We start from the raw sequence: 18595 nt of genomic DNA, 5'->3' as shown, positions 1-18595 counted from the left end.
GTATGTCCTAAAGGGCAACTTGATCCATCGCCCTCAGATAGAGACACTATGCGCATAAATCGCGAAGCCGAAGCATGCACATGCTTGATGCTTCTGTTGTTCTGAACTCATGGTGTGGTCCCCGACTTACCGCTCTCAGACTTGTAAATTCTAATTAAGTAATCACAAGAGAAACCCCAAGTGGGAAAAGGACAACCGGCACCAAATTTAATCGCATCCACACCTATCTCTCACCAAATATATATATTTGGACAGGCATCTGCATTCCCCACGAAAGTTGGGAAAATAATGGATTCGATTTCCCATGTCACCCTCTGCCCAGCCTTTCAGATTAAGAAAATACTCTTAAACAAGCAAACTAGGAATATAATTAACATAAAACATAAACTACCTACCTCCCGGGTCCACCATAAACTACCCAGCTCATCCAACGCTTCATATTACCCACGGAACCCCTCGCCCCATGAACCATGCCACACTGTATCACTACTTCCTTGCTAAAGGGAAAGACAAAAAGGCCTGTCTACAAAATCAAAATCACAAGTATATTAGAGGCTGAGAGAAAACCTGATTTTGTTGTTTTACCTTGACAATAGAAAACGCAATGTCAAACAGCAATCTCCAAATACAAACAGAGGAACCCCCTCCCGCTCATACGCCTCTACTAACTTCCAATTCAAATCAAAACCCTCAAAATCAATGTATTACTAAAAATAGCAACAATAATAATGATGGTAATGAGGAGAGTGAGTTCGATCGAACGCTGGCGAGTTTGGAAGCGCTTCTCACTTTGCTTGGCTTCAACCAGCGAACCGTTTTCAGCTTTGCCGTCTCATGGACCGTCTTCGCGGTGGTTGGCACCACGATGCCGCTGGTGGCGCTGGCTCTTTCCGAGTGCTCTGACGGCCGCAGCCACTGCGAGAAATACCAGGTTCCGGCATTCGAGATGGCGATCGTGGCGTTCCAGGCGTGCCTTGCTGCCGTCTCACTGCTGTGCCTCTCGCACAACCTGAGGAAGTACGGCGTCAGGAGGTTCCTCTTCGTTGACCGCCACAGCGGACAGTTGCATTGCTTTCACCGCGATTACGTCAACCAGATTCAGGTGAGGGAACCTTCCAGATTCTTGCTTAAGGATTTTATTTCAATTTGATTTTCATGTGCGAGGGGATTGGTAAATCAACGTTGAATTAATAAGTTTCATTCTATGCTCTACTATCTAAGGTGATTAAACCCTCATTTTTTCACTTCAATTATATTTGGTTAAGTTTTTATATGTTGTTGTGGTTGCTCTGTTTCCGATCTGAGGCTAGTGTAGTGTGTGCAGCGATCGATGGTGTTGAGAGTATGATTGGCGTTATTTTATAGAAAATATTTTACTATTTTAGTATTTTATGCTTCTCACTGTAAGCCATAACTTGCTCTGTTTTGTTCGCATGCACTTCAATGCCCTTGCAATGATTTTACAGTTTTAGGTTATCTTAAAGTGCAAAAAATTTACACTGTCTTCATTAAATTGCTCTCTGACTATTTAAACATACCTAGAAGGAGTTCTACTTCTGGGAGTGCTGATTTCCCCCCTTCAATTTTCTATTCTCAGGGATCTTTGCGTTTGCTCATTATATGGATGTTGCCGTGCTTCTTTGTGAAGACAGCGCGAGAAATCATTCGCATTTCAAATGTGCAGCATGAGTCCTGGATACTCTCAGTTGCTATTTTCTTTGCTTTGATTATATCTTGGACTTATGTGAGTGCAGTCTCTTTGTCGGCTACTATTATGTTTCACTTGGTCTGCAATTTGCAAGTTATCCACTTTGATGATTATGGGAAACTCTTGCAAAGGGAGAGTGACGTTCTAGTTTTCATGGAGGAGCACATTCGGTTGCGCTATCATCTCTCCAAGATAAGCCATAGGTTCAGAATATATCTTCTTCTACAGTTCTTGGTTGTCACAGCAAGCCAATTTGTCACTCTATTGCAGGTTACGGGATACGGTGGCATGCTCACTTTCTTAAATGGTGGAGATTTTGCTGTAAGTTCAATTCTTTGTCTTTGGAGTTTATGCATTTAGATTGATGGATCTTTCATGTTATCAGTCTTTCATTTGGCATAGAATGGGATGAGATGGAATCATGGAACAAAAATCCCATGCCATTTTCCAATATCAAAGAATGGAATAATTAATTTCTCACTCCCTTAGTTTGAATATTGTTGAAGGGGGAAATGGGAAAATTTGAAGTTATTCACTCAAATTCCATTCCATTTCCAGAAATTCGACGATGAAAGAATGGGGGATGGAATGCAATGCAATGCCCTACCATTACATTCTATTATTACCTCAAAAACTCAAAAGATGCAGTTAGTCATTTCATTATATTCCACCCCATTCCGCCTTTTAACAGCTATCTGAAAACCAAATGGCTCTAAGTTACATTATTTATGTTTGCTTTCCCGTTTACTGGGCTTTCTTTTAGGTATCTACACTTGTTCAAGTTGTTGGCATCATTATTTGTCTGCATGCGGCAACAAGAATATCTCACAGAGCTCAGGGTGTTGTTTCACTAGCAAGCAGGTGGCATGCACTGTTGACATGCTCTTCTGATGCATCTCAACTAAGAAGCTCTGCCAGTACAGGGAGCTTGGAGGCTGTAAACCATTTAAACTCGATACAATTAGACTATTCTGAGAGTGATTTGGAGTCAATGGATTATGCTGGAATGCCTACGAATACCCAGTTGGCTTCCTATATGTCCTCACACCACAAGAGGCAAGCCTTTGGTACGTAATTCAACCACATTCTGTCTGTGAACGTTTGAATTTACTAGATTTAGTCCTAAGAAGTTTTCTTGTTTGATGAATCATGAACGTATCATTAGTCTGACTTCATTTACCTCCATATTGATCTTTCATCTTAATGAGACTTGCCCTGTGGAACCCACTTCTGGAGTTCTGGTTGGAATAGTTATGCAAACTGCTAGCATGTTTTATATATACTGGGATATCATGCTCATTCATTCCTTTGAATATGCAGTGATGTACTTGCAAACTAATCCTGGAGGAATCACTATATTTGGATGGACAGTTGATCGGTCCCTTGTCAACACAATTTTTTTCCTTGAATTAAGTCTAGTTACCTTTGTTCTCAGCAAGACAATAATTTAAGGAGGAAAAGAAGATTGCAAGCAGACACCAAGAACAAGAAGAAACCTTCTAAATTTAGTTCTTCTGGCTTAGCGTTATCATTTTGCTGGAAAATGGCCACAAATAGCCATAACTTTTTCTGGCGACTGATGTTAATAACTTTGCTCAAGCCATGCCAGCACGTAACACGGACACGGCAGCGAACCATGCATGAAGGTAGAAAGGTAGGGACCAAGTTATATCTGTCAATCTATGGAACTGAGCTCTGTGACGTTTCTGTTCAAGGTGCTTTGCTTCTACCCAAGTAAGTCATGTCTCCAGAATTCTGTTCATGATTTTCATTCCTCTCATCAGTCATTCATGTTCTTCACCATCAGTGGTCTTGGGATTTTTCATGGTGCAAGCTAACGACTCTCCCTGAATTTATTCTCAGCTTTGAAGATTGATGGGGGGTTTCATCTAACGACTTGAGCTCCAATTCTCCAGAGCAGCAGTATTAATATTGTCCTAATACGTAATCAAAGTTGCATATCTATCATAAAACTGGAATAATTTGAGAAACTGATCATGCCTACTTTTGTGTTGAAGATTTCAGTCTCAGAAGAACAGGCATGTTTAAGAGCGTGCGTGCAGTTGAGTTCGAAAGAAGTAGAATGCATCTAATTAAGGCTTAGTCTTTTTTTTTTTTTTTTTTGGGGTCAAATGGATTAGACAACCCTCAATCCTAGGCATTATCCACTCACCCACACCATACTCACTCACAATATTAAGGGTTCTATCACTACTTGGCATCAGCCAAGTTTTGAACCCATGTGACTCATTGCAAGGCATAGGAGATGACTACTAGACGAAGGCTTAGTTTGAATTATGTGAATAGGATTCCCCACCCAACCTAGTGGAAACTTTCCTGTTTGCTGAAATGAGAAAGTTGAACAAAGACCTGAGAAGTTAGATGATGTACATATCTCAGTTTTTTTCTCGAAGAATTTCCACCCTTTTCTTCACTTTTTTTTTTCGCATGTTGAAGTGCACGTGCCATGTGTTTATTAAGTTATTTACTAAGAACAAAAAGGTTGCTTTCTTCCGTGATCCATACGCACTTCAAGAGCTCAGTGTGCTAATATTTAAATCTCAATAAACGGTGTTGTAACTAAATAAATGAAAAATATATATTATACTATTTTTTGTATAGATCTCTTTTGTATCAATTTTTTTATAATATAAAAGACAATTTTATCTATTCAAAATTCTTATTAATAATTTTTAATACCAAAATTAAAGTATAAAAACATATATACAATAATATATATAATATTCTTCGAACTATATACCAATTTGGTTCCAAAATTTAGAGTTTAGACTATTAAAGTTTCAATGAACGGCTTGGATTAATATTTTTCTAGAGAAAAAATTTTAAAAAGTCTCACAATTACTTCAAAAAACAATAAAGCTCCTAATAAAAATATTTTTTCGACCTCTGATCTTTACTTCTATGAAACTGATTAGCTCTTTTATCAATATTTTTTCTGTATTAACAGAATAAGTTTACATATTAAACTGTTGATTTATCCATTAAGAACTAATTAGGATTGACAAATTTTTTTGTCGAGAGTTTTGTTGTCTTTTAAAAATAATTGTCAAAGCCATTTAGTTTTTTATTTTTTTATTACCTATTTCAAATACATTAGTTAAATTTATTGTGTAAAACTAAGAAATATTAGTAATTTTCAAATTATTTTTACTTATAAAAATTAAATGAAAGATATATTAATGATTAACATATCACATAAGTATGTTCTAAAAAAAAATCATTGACAAAAGAGTTAACTAGTCTTATAAAATTAAATATCAAACACCGAAAAGAGTTTTTTTTTTTTTTTATCAAATATCTTGTAGTCCTTCAAACAAATTATAGATTTGAGATAAGCATTCACTCTATTTTTCTACCACAAATAATTCTACAATTTGCGAGAATACATTTAGCAAAAACAAATTTGCAATGACACAATTCGCTGCGAAACCTATGTAGTATTTCAGCACGAAAAACCCTTGATGTTAAGATGAATTCAATAAGAAAATAACTTAAACTTCAATTCAAAGTTTCAAACCGTTTACTTCATTTCCCAATGGCGCGCTTATCCAATTGGATTTGGATCCTCTAAAGTTTGAATTTTACTTTAGAGAGTAAAATGTGATCTTCTCCCCTTAAATAGTTTCTCTTTTATATTTATTATTGGTCCCACCTATAAAATCAATGGTGAATCACACTTTACTCTCTAAAGTAAAATCAAACTTTAGAAAATCCAAATCCATTGATTTGTGGGTTGCCATTGTTGATAAAGGTGGAGGTAAGATGATGGTTTGACAAAGTAGTGTGATGCTGAAGAAGATATTTGTAATTTTATAATAAAAAGTAAGAACAATGTAATAATTTTATAAAAATTTAATGATTGAGTACATAAATTAACTGTTAATTATACGTTGGGATCAATTTGTCAAACCGAATATATATTTGGGGTTCATTTTGTCGAAAGAAAATGTTAAACTCTATTTTGTCAAAGTGACTATTTGCTCGTGTTATCTTATATCTCAGTTAAAGATGCCAGCACCTTAGAGTATAGAGTTGGGGAACAAAAACTATAAGTGTTCAAAAGATAAAATAATTCAGTTACTCTACAAATATTTGCATTTCCTCCTTTTTTTTTTAATACACCCTTTATTTGTGCTTCCCCATAATTCATTAGCTCCTTCAGTCCACACGTGTGCTCGTTGACACCCTTCCTTTCGTCGATTGACATGCATAGTATATGCAAAAAGCATAAAACCGTCATGGACTCCGAAATAGAAAATTGAACACAGATAAAGCAGTTAAGAGAAGAGACAACAGAACTCATCGATATGCTGAACAGCCTCTGCAAGCATCATCACCACCACAACAATTTGGCAATGTTCAGGGCACCGCTATTTGGATTGACGAGTAACGTGGTTATATCCTAACCCAACTCTCAAAGTCAGATGCAGGAAAGCACACGGGAGAATGTGCAAAGCAAATATCGACAGTCTAATTCTGCAAGATACAACAAACTCAACAGAACTACCAAGTCCATTTTAATTATCCAACTCCAAAAGTCCTAAATATAATTTAACAGTTCTCATCTTCTATCAAATGTGATCCCATATTCCCATATGACTATATATCTCAATGCCCAAAGATCACTTGAGTAAAAAATAATTGAACATTCTAACGTACAGCACCTGCTTAATGGCAACGGTAAGAAGAGTAACAAAAGGCTACACAGCTCTTGCTTACTAAATCTTGGATCCAGTTAATGGTGTTGAGTGGGAAGTGGATGCTTTGCAACTCCAAGCAAACCCATCTCTCCCAGCTGTACCAATTAATAGAATTATAAATTATTCAATAGTGAGCATTATAAAAATGCATCAATATTTGCAAACTCAACAAGGGAAGCAACCTTAGCCCATATTAGGTTAAACCCACAAGATCAAGGTGGTGGTAATAAAAAGTTACTTGGTTTTTACACATCTACAACACCTGTATATTCAAACTAAAATATTTTAATTCTACCACAGCAAATGCACAGAAGCTGCTACAGATGTTGAGTGCTTTAAGGGGTAAAAAGTAACCTGAACAAGAGAAAAAAAAATCACAGCTAACATGACAACAATCATTTTATTCAACTTTGCATGCAAGTCTCAGTTTAATCACCAAAAATTAGGCACATCACAAAAAGGAGAAAGGTATAAGGCTCCAAGTGATTTGCAATCAAGAGCACACGTATGGATGGACTCTTGGACAGGAATTATTTTAAAACTCTAGAACATGGCCAGAAACATGAGTCCGAAAGACCGAAACCTAACTAGAGTGTTGCAAATTAATAATATGATAATGATAATGATATAATGATCAGCCACTTGTATGACCCTAGGTATGGATTATAATGTGGCTGAAACAAACTGCTGAATCAGATGAACGATCTACCTACTGACAGAGCCCCAAGGAGTGACATTCTAAATTTGACCAAGGTCAGTTTTCACCGAAATACTGAGGTTAATTCTCACCACCGTTACCCTTGGGGAGGTAGATGACTTCCCCAGGAAAACACAGTTAGGAGTTAGGACTTAGGATATGCCCTCGAAGCTAAGTTATTTATTTAATAATGCACCTGATCATGAATGCTAAAAGAAAACATAACAGCAAACAAGAATCATAATCTATCCCACATAAATTTATGGAGAAGACAAATATATACATATAAGAAAGAATTACTATAGCACGGATAAGAAATGTAAATATGATCTTAAAATCCACAGGGATAAAAGAACATCGGAAACACATTATAACAAACCAAGGGCCGCATTGTACCTCTAGAGAGCCTGAAGCAACAACTAAGTGAGTTTTATACTTTAGGATACACTGCTAACGTCCTCAACATGCTTGCTTTGATACTGCAGTGACATTTGCAGACAAATGTCATAAAAGAATTCTTGTATTTGTCAAAACTTCAATCTTCAGATGATGAATATATATATAGAAGTGGCACGTTATATAATTCCTTCTCTTTTGCTTTTGAGATGGGTTTTAGGCTTGTGTTTTACAAAGACACCAGTCTATTGATGGTAACAAAGCTAAAAGTGGATAGCACATTTTTTCTTGTCATGGAGAAGAAAAATGTTAGTAGAACACTGCGTTAAAAATAAAATTTGGAAAGAAAAACTCAAAAATACACTACCAAATGGATTGGAAATGAAAAATAAAAATAAATGAAGCAACAAATTCAAGGAAACTAGAAATAGTTCATTTTGACAATTTGACCACAATACACCCGGCATTATAAAATTATTAAAAAAAAAGTGGCAATATCATCAGATAGTAATCGTATTTTTCAGATCATTAAGTGCACAAAAAAGCTTACACATGTTGGTGCAACGGATATCAAATATTAATAGTTATTACATTAAGCGCGAGAGAGGAATTTGACATCCAGCACTTTGTGTGTGTGTGTGTTCACAATCTAGAGCCCAAATAAAAAACCAACGGCAAATAGCCCATAAAATGAAAAAAACACTAGGTCAACAATGTTATACCGTCAGCCTACATTAATTTACACAAGTTCCACCATTCTTGGAAATTCATTTCAGTTCAACATAATACCCTTCCAGCAGTACTCATGACTTCAGAAATATTTCTTTTGGGAGAAAGAAAAAATGAAAGCGTAATTCCTTGGAAGAGCTAGTACTAGAGCTCTGAGAACAAGAAATTGATCATGTCTACAAATTATTATTAAAAAAATCCATGACAAATCATGCCTTCCAAAAATAAATCTCAATTAAAGACTTCCTATACAAGAACAAGAATTTGTGCATGAACTAGTATTATGAAAACAATTTACCCATCTAATTGACCCTGCCTACATCCCTACAAGTTTTTTTTTAAAAAAAGAAAAAAGAAATGATAATCAAAATACAAAACTAATTAACAGGCATTAAGCATCAGTCTAAGCTATCATGATACATTTGTCTCTAGAATCTAGACATTATCTCTCACAACATTATCCTCATTCCTTAATATCCAAGATATCAAAGGAATGAATTACCTTTTAAGGCACTAAGTCACTGTCAATTTCTTCAATGAAATGCACAGAAAGCCATCATCCACTTCACACCAACCGCCTCTTGCAAACACAATGTGAATATTAAAAGGAAGGAACTAATAGTTGATAGAAAATCCATACTATTTTAATACTCAAAATCAGATAAAATTTGTTTACAACAATATGCCAATGGAAATATGTTACATAACAAGTTTCAGCAGACATTGACTATTCCTATTTTCAGAAGGCAATTATGCCACACCTTAAGCTGAAAGCAGCGTCCCAGATGCATTTGTATATAATGACCAAGCATGAAGGTTAACCTGAATTTAATCTGGCAAAATGAATAAATCTCTTCACAACCCAACAAATCCCTGCTAAAAAACAGCACAAGTGATCGTCTAACAAACAATGGTTGCAACTTCCTTTCAGTTCATACTCTCACCTCATACATGCAAACATTTCAGTGGTGTGAGTTAGAATGATTGTTGTGACAAGTTTAGAGTTCACGATTACTAGCCAAAAATTCCACCTGTGCCTGATTCACCCTGCTGCAACTCCTTACGGCGCTGCTCCTCTAAAGGATCCGGACTCTTTAATACTCTCCGCATCCGCCTGTTTGCATCATAAAGCATAGGCATCAAATGAATGATGATTATGAATGGTAACCAAAACTTGACAAGGATTTTACAGTAACTGGAATTGCCTACTATGATCATCTTTGGGGCAGCCACAATAAAATTGCAAAACTAGTTTCTTATGAGGGCAAAATACCTGTCTTGAGCATGTTGAGCAGGAAAGGTTGGCATAAATTCTTTGCTCTTGGGAAGAGGAACTTCATGGAACCATTCATGATTGAGAGCAGCTTCAGCCGTGATCCGCTGTACATAAAAACAGGTTTTTTGTTCATGTTTTATAATACTTTAGAAACAATGTGATTGTCAGATTAACTCGAGCATCTCATGCAACGTTACCTTTTCAGGGTCATAAGTAAGAAGCTTGTTCAACAAATCAAATCCAGCATCAGAAAGGACTGGGGAACCAGTGAACGAAGTGGCAGGAAACTTTTTGCGCAGGAGGTTATACCTGAAAGGCATAGTCCAATTGTCAATACAAACCAGAAAGTTCAGAAATAGGACAAATCACCAAGAGAGGCCAGATAGCCAGACCAGAACCACCCAAAGTTGGAAGCCTGGGAAAACAGTGACAAAACATAAGAACAGTGTAATCAAACAAACAATGTCTTAAATAAAGGAAATAAAAAGTACTCACTGGTGCTTAACAAAATTGACCTTGACTCCAGGTAATTTTGAAAACCCAGGCCAAATTGTTTCGTTTGGTGTGCCAAGAATCTTAAAAATCTGCTCAAAAAGGGAGACAAAATATCATTGGACTAGCAACCACGGACTAGCAACCACATTTAGGGCCAAGTTAAAAAGGGATAAGAAGTTAAAAGGATAGAAAAATACAAGAGTAAGAATGACCTGCTACATTAGAAAATGACATCTAATATATACCTTATCAAGCTGATCAAATTCTGTTTTCCCATTGAATAGTGGTTCTTTGGACAAAAGTTCCGCCATGATACAACCTAGAGACCACATGTCAATGGCTGTTGAATATTGTTTTGACCCTAGAAGAAGTTCAGGTGCCCTGTGAAACAGATACACAACCATCAATACAATGATGTCTTATCACTGCAAGCAAATGAAGCAAGACTCGTGTTAAAATCCAATTGTAAATAAAGGTAAAAAGGGCAGCCCGGTCGCACCCAAAGGGCATAATGTATGCAACCTAACCCGATAATTACATCAGTGGCTGTTTCCACGGCTTGAACCCGTGACCTTGAGGAAAGGTCACACGGAGACAAATCAATTGTAAATAAGGTAAATGCAAATTATTCTAACTAGTAAGATGATGGATGTCCTCACCAAAAGCATTGCTATCAAATAAAAAGGATAATACGTCCACCTAAATGGGAGAAGACAACATAATAAACATCAAGTTTACAAAATCAACAAATAATGATTATGGCATAATAGCCTGAAACAACAATGAAGTACAATTTCAATGCTCTATACATTACAGCATACATGTAAGTTCACCCAAAAAACAACTAAGACGAATAGGGTAACATAAATTAGCCTATGCAAAGGGAAGAAAGAAAATATAGAAACAAGTGAAACAATGACAAGCAAATCACACTCACCTGTACCAAAGAGTAACCACGAGATGTGTGTATGGTTTCAATGGACTCCCATACTGTCGAGCCAAACCAAAATCACATATCTTTAGTTCACCTCTATTATTCAAAAGGAGGTTAGAAGTTTTTAAATCCCTATGAAGCACCCAATTATCGTGAAGATACTTAACACCTTCTAAAAGCTGGATCATTAAGCACTTTACTTCACTCTGGCTAAATGGTTGCTTCATTGCTTCCATCAGACCTTTAAGATCATGCTCCATGTATTCCATAACCATGAAAATACTATCAAGGCTACTCCCTACCACTACTTCCTTAACATCAACTATGGATGGGTGGTGGAAAGAAAGAAGAATGTTTATTTCCCTAAGTGAAGTCAGTGGGAATCCTTCTCTTTCCTTCTCCATCTTGACTTTCTTCAATGCTACAATTTCTCCAGTCTTCTTATCTCTGGCCCTATATACAACACCGTAAGTTCCTTCATCTATCTTGTTAAGTCTCTCAAACTCATCAACACTTCTACAACCCTGAAGCATGTTGACCATTCTTTGTGGTGGCGCTGGAGGTTCTGGAGTCTCCCTCCTATCATCCTCGTCCTCAGAATCCGTCTCAGAATGATTAATACTAGTATCACTTTTTCCACCTTGAGCATCAATCTCCATGTAGTCATCCTTCTCCGACGCAGTTCCGGGATGATCATCCCCACTGGACGTTCTCCCATGGCTACCTCGTTCATCAGATTCAGATGATTTAGCTCTGCCACCATCAAATCCTTCTTTTTTAGCTTCCACTGGGCTTAATAGTTTGTTCCGTAGTTTTGTATCCAATAACTCAGGAGACAGCCTCCTCTTCCTCCTAGGCAATTCTTCATCATCGATGATTTCACCCTCATCACCGGGAGAGTTATCTACAGCTGCCCATCTCGAAGATGATATATTATGACTAGGAACATAATCCTCACCTTCTTGTTGCTCAGCTTCACGATCATTATGCCAAGCCTGTTTTGGAGACATGGAATGCGATCCTGGAGAAGGCATAGTGGCCCTAGTAGCTTCCGGTAATTCAACATCCTTAGTTTCACTCTTTTTAACAGGATGTATCTCAACTCCACCATATGGAACATTAGGTGACCGCACAAATGATTTTGGCAGTGGAGGCGGAGGTGGAAGAGCAGTCACTGGAGCAGTGGAAACCTTAGATTTAGTTTTAGATGGCTCGCTCACTTCCTTGTCATCCTGATCCCACACAATCGGTGAAAACTTCCTTTTCTTCTCTGGTGGGGGCGGGGATCGAGTCCTATTATGTTCAACATTCGCAACCTCGCTGTCTTTCATCATTGACTCTGGTTCAATAGCACCATCAGACCCACTCTCACTGGAAAGTTCACCAGGCTCCCTATCCATGGTCTTGGCAGAAAAGCCACACCGTCGGGGCCCAAGCCCGCCACCATCACTACCACCACCTCCGCTGCTGCCAGAATCACTCCTACTAGAAGATGACCGGTGACCGCCATTGGAAGCTTCTCTCTCCCTAATATCCTTCTGCCTAACCCTAATCCTATCTCTTGCATCCCTGCTCCCACCCCTCACAACGTCACGGCCTCCATTCCTAACCCGATCGTAATCTTCCTTCGAATTCGCGAAACCGCGCCTTGAAACATCCAAATTCGACTCACGGTCCCTAAACTCGTTGTCACGATAGCCGCCATGCCTACCAGCCGCCATATACAAACTATAAATCCAACTAAGAAAAATACCTAATCCCCTCCAATACCAACAGAAGCTTTTTTTTGTGTATTTTATAGAACCCTAAACCCAATACGAAAACGAATCCCCAAATCTCAGATTCGAAGAAAACAAGCACAAACCCTAGACACGAATGAAGTAAGATCCGACGACAATTCGATAACGAATAACAAAGTAAACGAGAGATACGATGGCTAGAAACGAAAATAGGAGGGTACAGAGGGGATTAGAAACGAAACCCTAGAAATTAAGGACGGTCAAAATTGAAAGAGCAAAAGGGGGAAATTAAACGGCAGAAGAATTGATGATAGAGAATTTAAGGGGCTTACCGATAACGAATTTGATATATTGAAAGGGAAATAGCGAACCGATAGATCAACGCGATGACAAGAAGAAAAAAGGAGGAGGGAGAAAAAGAAACACAAAAAAAAAGGGGAAAAAAATAGCGCGACGGTATGGGGAGGAGGAAAAAGAACACAATGAACGAAAGAGTGTAAAGACGTGCTTGATTTGCCTCAATTCGATAGCAACTACATTTAATTGACAAAACGAAGATCTTTCTTTCTTTCATTCATCATTTAACTCCTAAAATTTTTTTAATATTATAATTTTAAATAATTTAATTAATTTTATAAAAATTTGTCTCAAATCAAACAATTTTAGGATTTAAATTTAATTATAATTTTATATTTTATGTATTTAATTTATTTTTTAATTTTAAATTAGGTGATTGATTAAATAAATAACTTTGTTTACGGATAATATCTTTATTCTCTATCTTACAATATCTTTGTTAAAACATGGGAAATGAAAAAAAAAATTATTTATAAAAATAATAATTTAAATATTAATATATATTTTATTAAATTTATCGAATTATTTAAAAATCTATTATAAATTAATATATATATATATATATATATATATATATATATATATTTTAAACTTCTCACACCTATTTAAAGTTTAAACAGATGCCCCCAATTGACTAAACGACAGATAATTTTTTTAGACTATTGTTTTATTGTTAATAAATAAAATATCCGCATTCAACATAAAAAAAAAAAAACCGTTTTCTTTTTCTTCGATTGTAATAAAATATTTTTTTAATTTAATTTTTTTTAAATATTCATATATAATTATTTTTATATAAAATTAACAATTAAAAATTATTAGATAATAATTTAATCCAATACATTAGTCTTTTGACTAATAACATTTGGCGAAGAAAACTTGATATTAGGGATGGCAAAATTTTCCGAGACGCGGTGATCCCTGCGGGGACTGCTCCGAACGAGGATCCGATTGTGGAGAATTTTTTTTGCAGGGATGAGAATGGGGGACAAAATTCTCCTGAAGCAAGTGTGGGGACCCGAGCGGGGGTTCCCGTCCCGTCTCCGCTATTCCCCGAAATTTATGAATTTCTTGAATTATTCTTAATAGTTTATTTCTCATATATGTTTTTTAGTCATTTCTCACACACACATATATATATATAGAAATCCAAAACACATAATCTTTATTTGCATAACCCTTCTTCAATTCAGAGATCCCTAAGGCTGTCCATACTCCATCTAACTTCTCTGTAGTCATCCTTTCGTCACCCTTCTCACCACATCGTCACACCTCACCGTGCCATCACCCTTACCGCGTCGTAATTTCTATTTGCGGCGTTTCTTTTCGTAACTCTACCGTCATGTCTATTCTCTTCTCTGTTGCCGCGTCTCCCACCTCGTCCACTGCTATTTCCTTTGGCTCGTCGTTGCGTTCCTCCATTGCGTTATTTCGAAAGAAGTTACCATCGTGTTATTTAGACTTTTTGTATAAAATCTTTTTGTATAAGATAGATACTTACAGCTCTATTCATATGGAAATTAATAATTAGTTTGAACTATTATATAGATGGAGAATAGGGTCCCGCAGAAAATGGGACCGTAGAGAATGAAGATGGGGAGCAATATTCCTCCACGGAAATAGAAAACAGGGAGACATTCCCCACCCTTGCCCTGCCCTATTGACATCCCTACTTGATATGATTTCTGCTATTTTTTCACATGCCATCAGCCATAACTTGGGCCTACAAAAAATGGCTCTGCAAACCATACGTTGGATTATTCACCGAGTTGACAAATTACTTTGTTTCATCGATAAACTTTATCGGTAAGAATTAAGGATGTGTTGGTTTTTACATTTGAAAATAAAAAAGTACCTTTAAATTTTTTAAAAATTTTAATTTTTAATTTAGCTTCTTTTTTTTTTGGTTTATTAATGCATAAGAGGTTTTATACTACGTTCACAGAAAGCAATCATGCTTAGTTTCTCCATTTCAATAATTAGGATTCAGTCATTAATTCTAAGAATTTGTTTAAAAAGTATTTAAGGATAAAAAAAGAAATTCTATTTTATAAAAAAAAAGAATTTATTTCTATTTAAAATTTAATTCTATACTTTAGAATGATTTTAATATACTAATACAATAGAATTTAATTCTTTAATTTAAAATAATTTTTACATGAATTAATTTTTTTTTAATTTTTTTTAATAAATTTATTTTATTAAACATTCATTTATTTAAATAGAAATATTTTTTATATTTGACATGTTAAGTTAAATTAGTATAAAAAATGATTTCAAATCAGACTTCTTTTGGTCTGATTTGTAAACGAAGAAAAAGTGAGAATTAGAATTCTCAAAGGAGTTTAAATCATTATTTTTTATTTGTTTCACATAAAAAATGAGTAAAATATTGTTTTTGTCCCAAACGTTTAGGGTAAGTTCTTTTTATATCTCTAACGTTTAAATCGTTCTATTGGTATTCCTAATGCTATAAAGAGTATGCTTAAGGCTCTGAGCACCACTATCTGGAAATTTAAGCAAAGCTAAATTCGAATTCAAAGGGTTCCCCTAGTTAAGTGCTTGTGGTGTTTATGTATCAAGTGGTAATACCTGAAAACAAAACGAGGTAAATACTAAATCGGTACCCGAAAGATTCTGGTGCTGATAAAATGGTACTTTACTTTTGTTATTGACAAAATAGTCCCTAAAAGATTTTAAAATTTGACAAGCGTGTCCTCAAGCTCGCCGGAGCAAATCTCTAACAAACACAATGTTAACGTGACCACCGTGTTTTGGTGACCTGGCAAACCACCCCCAAATCCCCCTCCCAACGCACACTCCCTCCCCTTCCCTCTCCCTCCCCGTCCCAACCCCCATCCCAACGCACACTTCTCCCCCCATCGCAAGCCCCCGCCCTATCACAACCCCCTCTCCAACGTACACTCTCCCCTTTCCTCCCTCAACACCACCATTCGCAACAACAACAACCTTAACATCAATAGCAATAACAACCTCCACCACTCTCCCTCCCCAACGTACACTACCCCTCCCTCCCTCAACCCCACCACTCGCAGCAGCAACAACAATCTCAACATCAACAGCAACAACAATCTCCACTATTCCCCCTTTCCCAACGCACACTCCTCTCTCCTTCCTCAACACCACCACTCGCAGCAACAATAACCTCAACATCAACAGAATTGTCCCAAATCATGAATTGTCCCAAATTTTTAGATTAATTTATAATTTAAAAAGATTAATAACAATAAAACTCAGAGAAAGCAAACAAATTTATATCCAATAATCAAAATAAAATAAAATAAAACTTAATACAGACACCAACAGAGCAAGAAGCATATTTAGACAAGGTCAGAAGAAGAACACCAGAGACAGAGGAGGCACAGCACGACGGAGCCAAGATGGAACACAGACAGAGAAGGCAGGACAGCGACTGGGGGCGAGCAGCAAGCAGATACAAGCAGCAACTGGCAGTGAGCAGCGAGCAGAGGTGATGGAGACGAGGCCGATGAAGGAGACAACCGACGCTGGCAGACGCAGAAAACCCGAACGACAAGATGGCGACAGTAAGGTGTCGGTGACACTAGCTCTGTAAGACTGAGAAGGTTGAGCTCCACTACCGTTTTGGGGGAGAGTGAGTTGAGAGTGTAAGACAGTGCATTGGGAATAGGGGATTAGGGTTCAAAGGGACAAAGGAAGGGGATTAGAATTCAGATGGTGAGATTTTGGATTGGGGAAGGGGGAAGTGCATTGGGGAGGGGGATTAGGGTTAGGGAAGGGGACGGAGGGAGTGCGTTGGGGAGGGAGAAGGGGGGAGGGGAGTGCGTTGGGGAAGGAGAAGGGAAAGGGGAAGTGCGTTGAAGGGGAAGGATTAGGGTTGGGGAGGGTTTTTGCCATGTCATTAAAACGTAGTGGTCATGTCAGCATTGTACTTGTCGGAGATGTACTCCGGCGAACTTGTGGGTACGCTTGTCAAATTTTAAAATCTTTGAAGAACTATTTTGTCAATAACAAAAGTCAGGTACCATTTTGTCAGCGTCAGAATCTTTCAGGTACCGATTTGGTACCTCAAACAAAATAATTAGAGTCACGACTAGGCTCAAAGGTGTAAAGCACCAAAAGAAAAGAAAAGTTGTGGTCAAGAATAAAGAAAACCTTAAAAAATAGAATTAATAATATCATCCGAATTCTAATTCTAAAAGGAAGCTAATATTTCTGAGCTTCAAAGGAAACTGAGATGCCAAAACTATTCAAAAATAGAGAGTTAATAGCCCCATTCAGTAATTGGACTTGAGCTTTATTGACAACTCAAACCTGATGTATTTTTCTCTTCCAATTAGTCCTATCTTATTTTTGGTTGTTTGAGGACAAACAACAGTTTAAGTTTGGTGTTGTGATGCGTGAGCATCTTATACCCTTTTTCATAGCATTTTCTAGTAGTTTTTAGTTATATTTTATTAAGTTTTACCATGTTTTAGTTTAAAATTCATCTTTGGATGTTACTTTCAGTTTTTGTGTTATTTTTATAATTTTAGGTGAATTTTGGGCGAATTTGGCAGAATCTTGTTCAGAGACGAAAAAAGGATAGCAGATGCTGTCAATCCTGACCTCCATGCATTCCAATGAGCATATCTTGAGCTATAGAGATCCAATTAACGCAGTCTTAATGGTGTTAGAAAGCTAACTTTCAAAGCTTTCCAACGATATATGATAGTCTATACTTCTTATCCAGAATCACTGCCAAAACTGGTATTAAACGTCCATACCTGGTGTTTAACGCCCAAAAAGAAGCAAGTCCAACGTTGAACGCCCAAAATTAGCGTTCAACGCCAGCCAGAGAGCAAGGAAACAGCTAGCACGCCCCCTATGGGCGTTCAACGCCCAGAACCAAAGTGGAACGCCAGGCATCAACCGAAGCACATAACCAAGTAGACCCCAAAGTGGATTTTAGCACTCCTCAACTTATTTTATCTTATCCTTGTAACTTTTAAATTAAAATTAACATCTTTTAGGGTTTGTATTTACTATTTAAAGGGAGATCACTTAGGTTTACAAACACATTACTTCAGATCTTCTTTTATTTTTAACTCTGTTTTCTCTGTAAGTCATGAGCAACTAAACCCTCTGGTTAAGGTTAGGAGCTCTATTTATTTCTATGGATTGATATTATTACTTTTCTATTTTAATATATGTTTGATTCCATTCTAAGATGTATTTTCGTTCTTCAATCTAAATGAAACTGGGTGGAACGGAAGTATGACCCTTTTTCTACATGAGTTCTTGCGAGTCCCTGAAAGGATAGTATTGAACTACAGCTTGAGACTACATCTCCTAGACAGCTAATCTACAACTCGTTGGGGACATGTGAACATCTGTTCAGCCGGGATTTGGGGTGATTAGGACCTTTGTGGTATAAACTAGAATGCTGAGCTTCACCCTCGTTCAAATTGAATGACCATTGACCCTGGCTTTTGATGAGAATCAGAGGAGATTAAATTGCTAAGGAATTAGGGTTTAATCACTTACAGTTTGCCATGGAATGA

At 36.9% G+C, this 18595-nt stretch overlaps 2 protein-coding genes across 22 annotated transcripts; one reads left to right on the top strand and one right to left on the bottom strand.

Annotated features, from left to right (window-relative positions):
- The first annotated feature begins 469 nt into the window (after positions 1-469).
- Positions 470-4237, top strand: LOC112734833 (uncharacterized). The gene is made up of 5 exons (XM_072229041.1): positions 470-1102; positions 1598-2029; positions 2472-2775; positions 3029-3442; positions 3572-4237. Exons 1-4 carry the CDS (start codon positions 605-607, stop codon positions 3157-3159), a joined length of 1365 nt encoding a protein of 454 aa, XP_072085142.1. The 5' UTR covers positions 470-604; the 3' UTR covers positions 3160-3442; positions 3572-4237.
- A 1451-nt stretch (positions 4238-5688) lies between these two features.
- On the bottom strand, positions 5689-12892 carry LOC112734830 (cyclin-dependent kinase G-2). Of its 21 annotated transcripts, none has more exons than XR_011878198.1 (12): positions 10960-12836; positions 10268-10403; positions 10023-10111; positions 9920-9942; positions 9725-9836; positions 9525-9631; positions 9196-9365; positions 9013-9124; positions 8754-8831; positions 7523-7605; positions 6394-6524; positions 5689-6205 (listed from the first exon to the last, which is right to left on the bottom strand). XR_011878198.1 is itself a non-coding variant. In XM_025784310.2 (6 exons), exons 1-6 carry the CDS (start codon positions 12675-12677, stop codon positions 9266-9268), a joined length of 2262 nt encoding a protein of 753 aa, XP_025640095.2. In that variant the 5' UTR covers positions 12678-12836; the 3' UTR covers positions 8874-9265. The 21 variants fall into 21 exon arrangements, 1 of the variants encoding a protein (XP_025640095.2); XR_011878197.1 differs by having other exon boundaries at positions 8754-8829; positions 9013-9084; XR_011878199.1 differs by having other exon boundaries at positions 9013-9073.
- Between the last annotated feature and the right edge of the window lie 5703 nt (positions 12893-18595).

Source organism: Arachis hypogaea, chromosome 3 (genome assembly GCF_003086295.3).
Source record: "Arachis hypogaea cultivar Tifrunner chromosome 3, arahy.Tifrunner.gnm2.J5K5, whole genome shotgun sequence".
In the NCBI taxonomy this organism is placed as follows: domain Eukaryota; kingdom Viridiplantae; phylum Streptophyta; class Magnoliopsida; order Fabales; family Fabaceae; genus Arachis; species Arachis hypogaea.
This window is presented reverse-complemented; position numbering and strand designations above follow the sequence as displayed.

What these genes read in the sequence shown, in the direction of transcription:
- LOC112734833 (XM_072229041.1), top strand. Translation starts at nt 605, where the DNA reads ATGTCAAACAGCAATCTCCAAATACAAACAGAGGAACCCCCTCCCGCT. An exon ending in TAAATGGTGGAGATTTTGCT is followed by an intron (nt 2,030 to 2,471) that starts GTAAGTTCAATT and finishes GCTTTCTTTTAG; the next exon opens with GTATCTACACTTGTTCAAGT. An exon ending in CCACAAGAGGCAAGCCTTTG is followed by an intron (nt 2,776 to 3,028) that starts GTACGTAATTCA and finishes TTGAATATGCAG; the next exon opens with TGATGTACTTGCAAACTAAT.
- LOC112734830 (XM_025784310.2), bottom strand. Translation starts at nt 12,677, where the DNA reads ATGGCGGCTGGTAGGCATGGCGGCTATCGTGACAACGAGTTTAGGGAC. An exon ending in GTGGTTACTCTTTGGTACAG is followed by an intron (nt 10,404 to 10,959) that starts GTGAGTGTGATT and finishes TCTGTTTCACAG; the next exon opens with GGCACCTGAACTTCTTCTAG. An exon ending in AATTTGATCAGCTTGATAAG is followed by an intron (nt 10,112 to 10,267) that starts GTATATATTAGA and finishes CTTTTTGAGCAG; the next exon opens with ATTTTTAAGATTCTTGGCAC.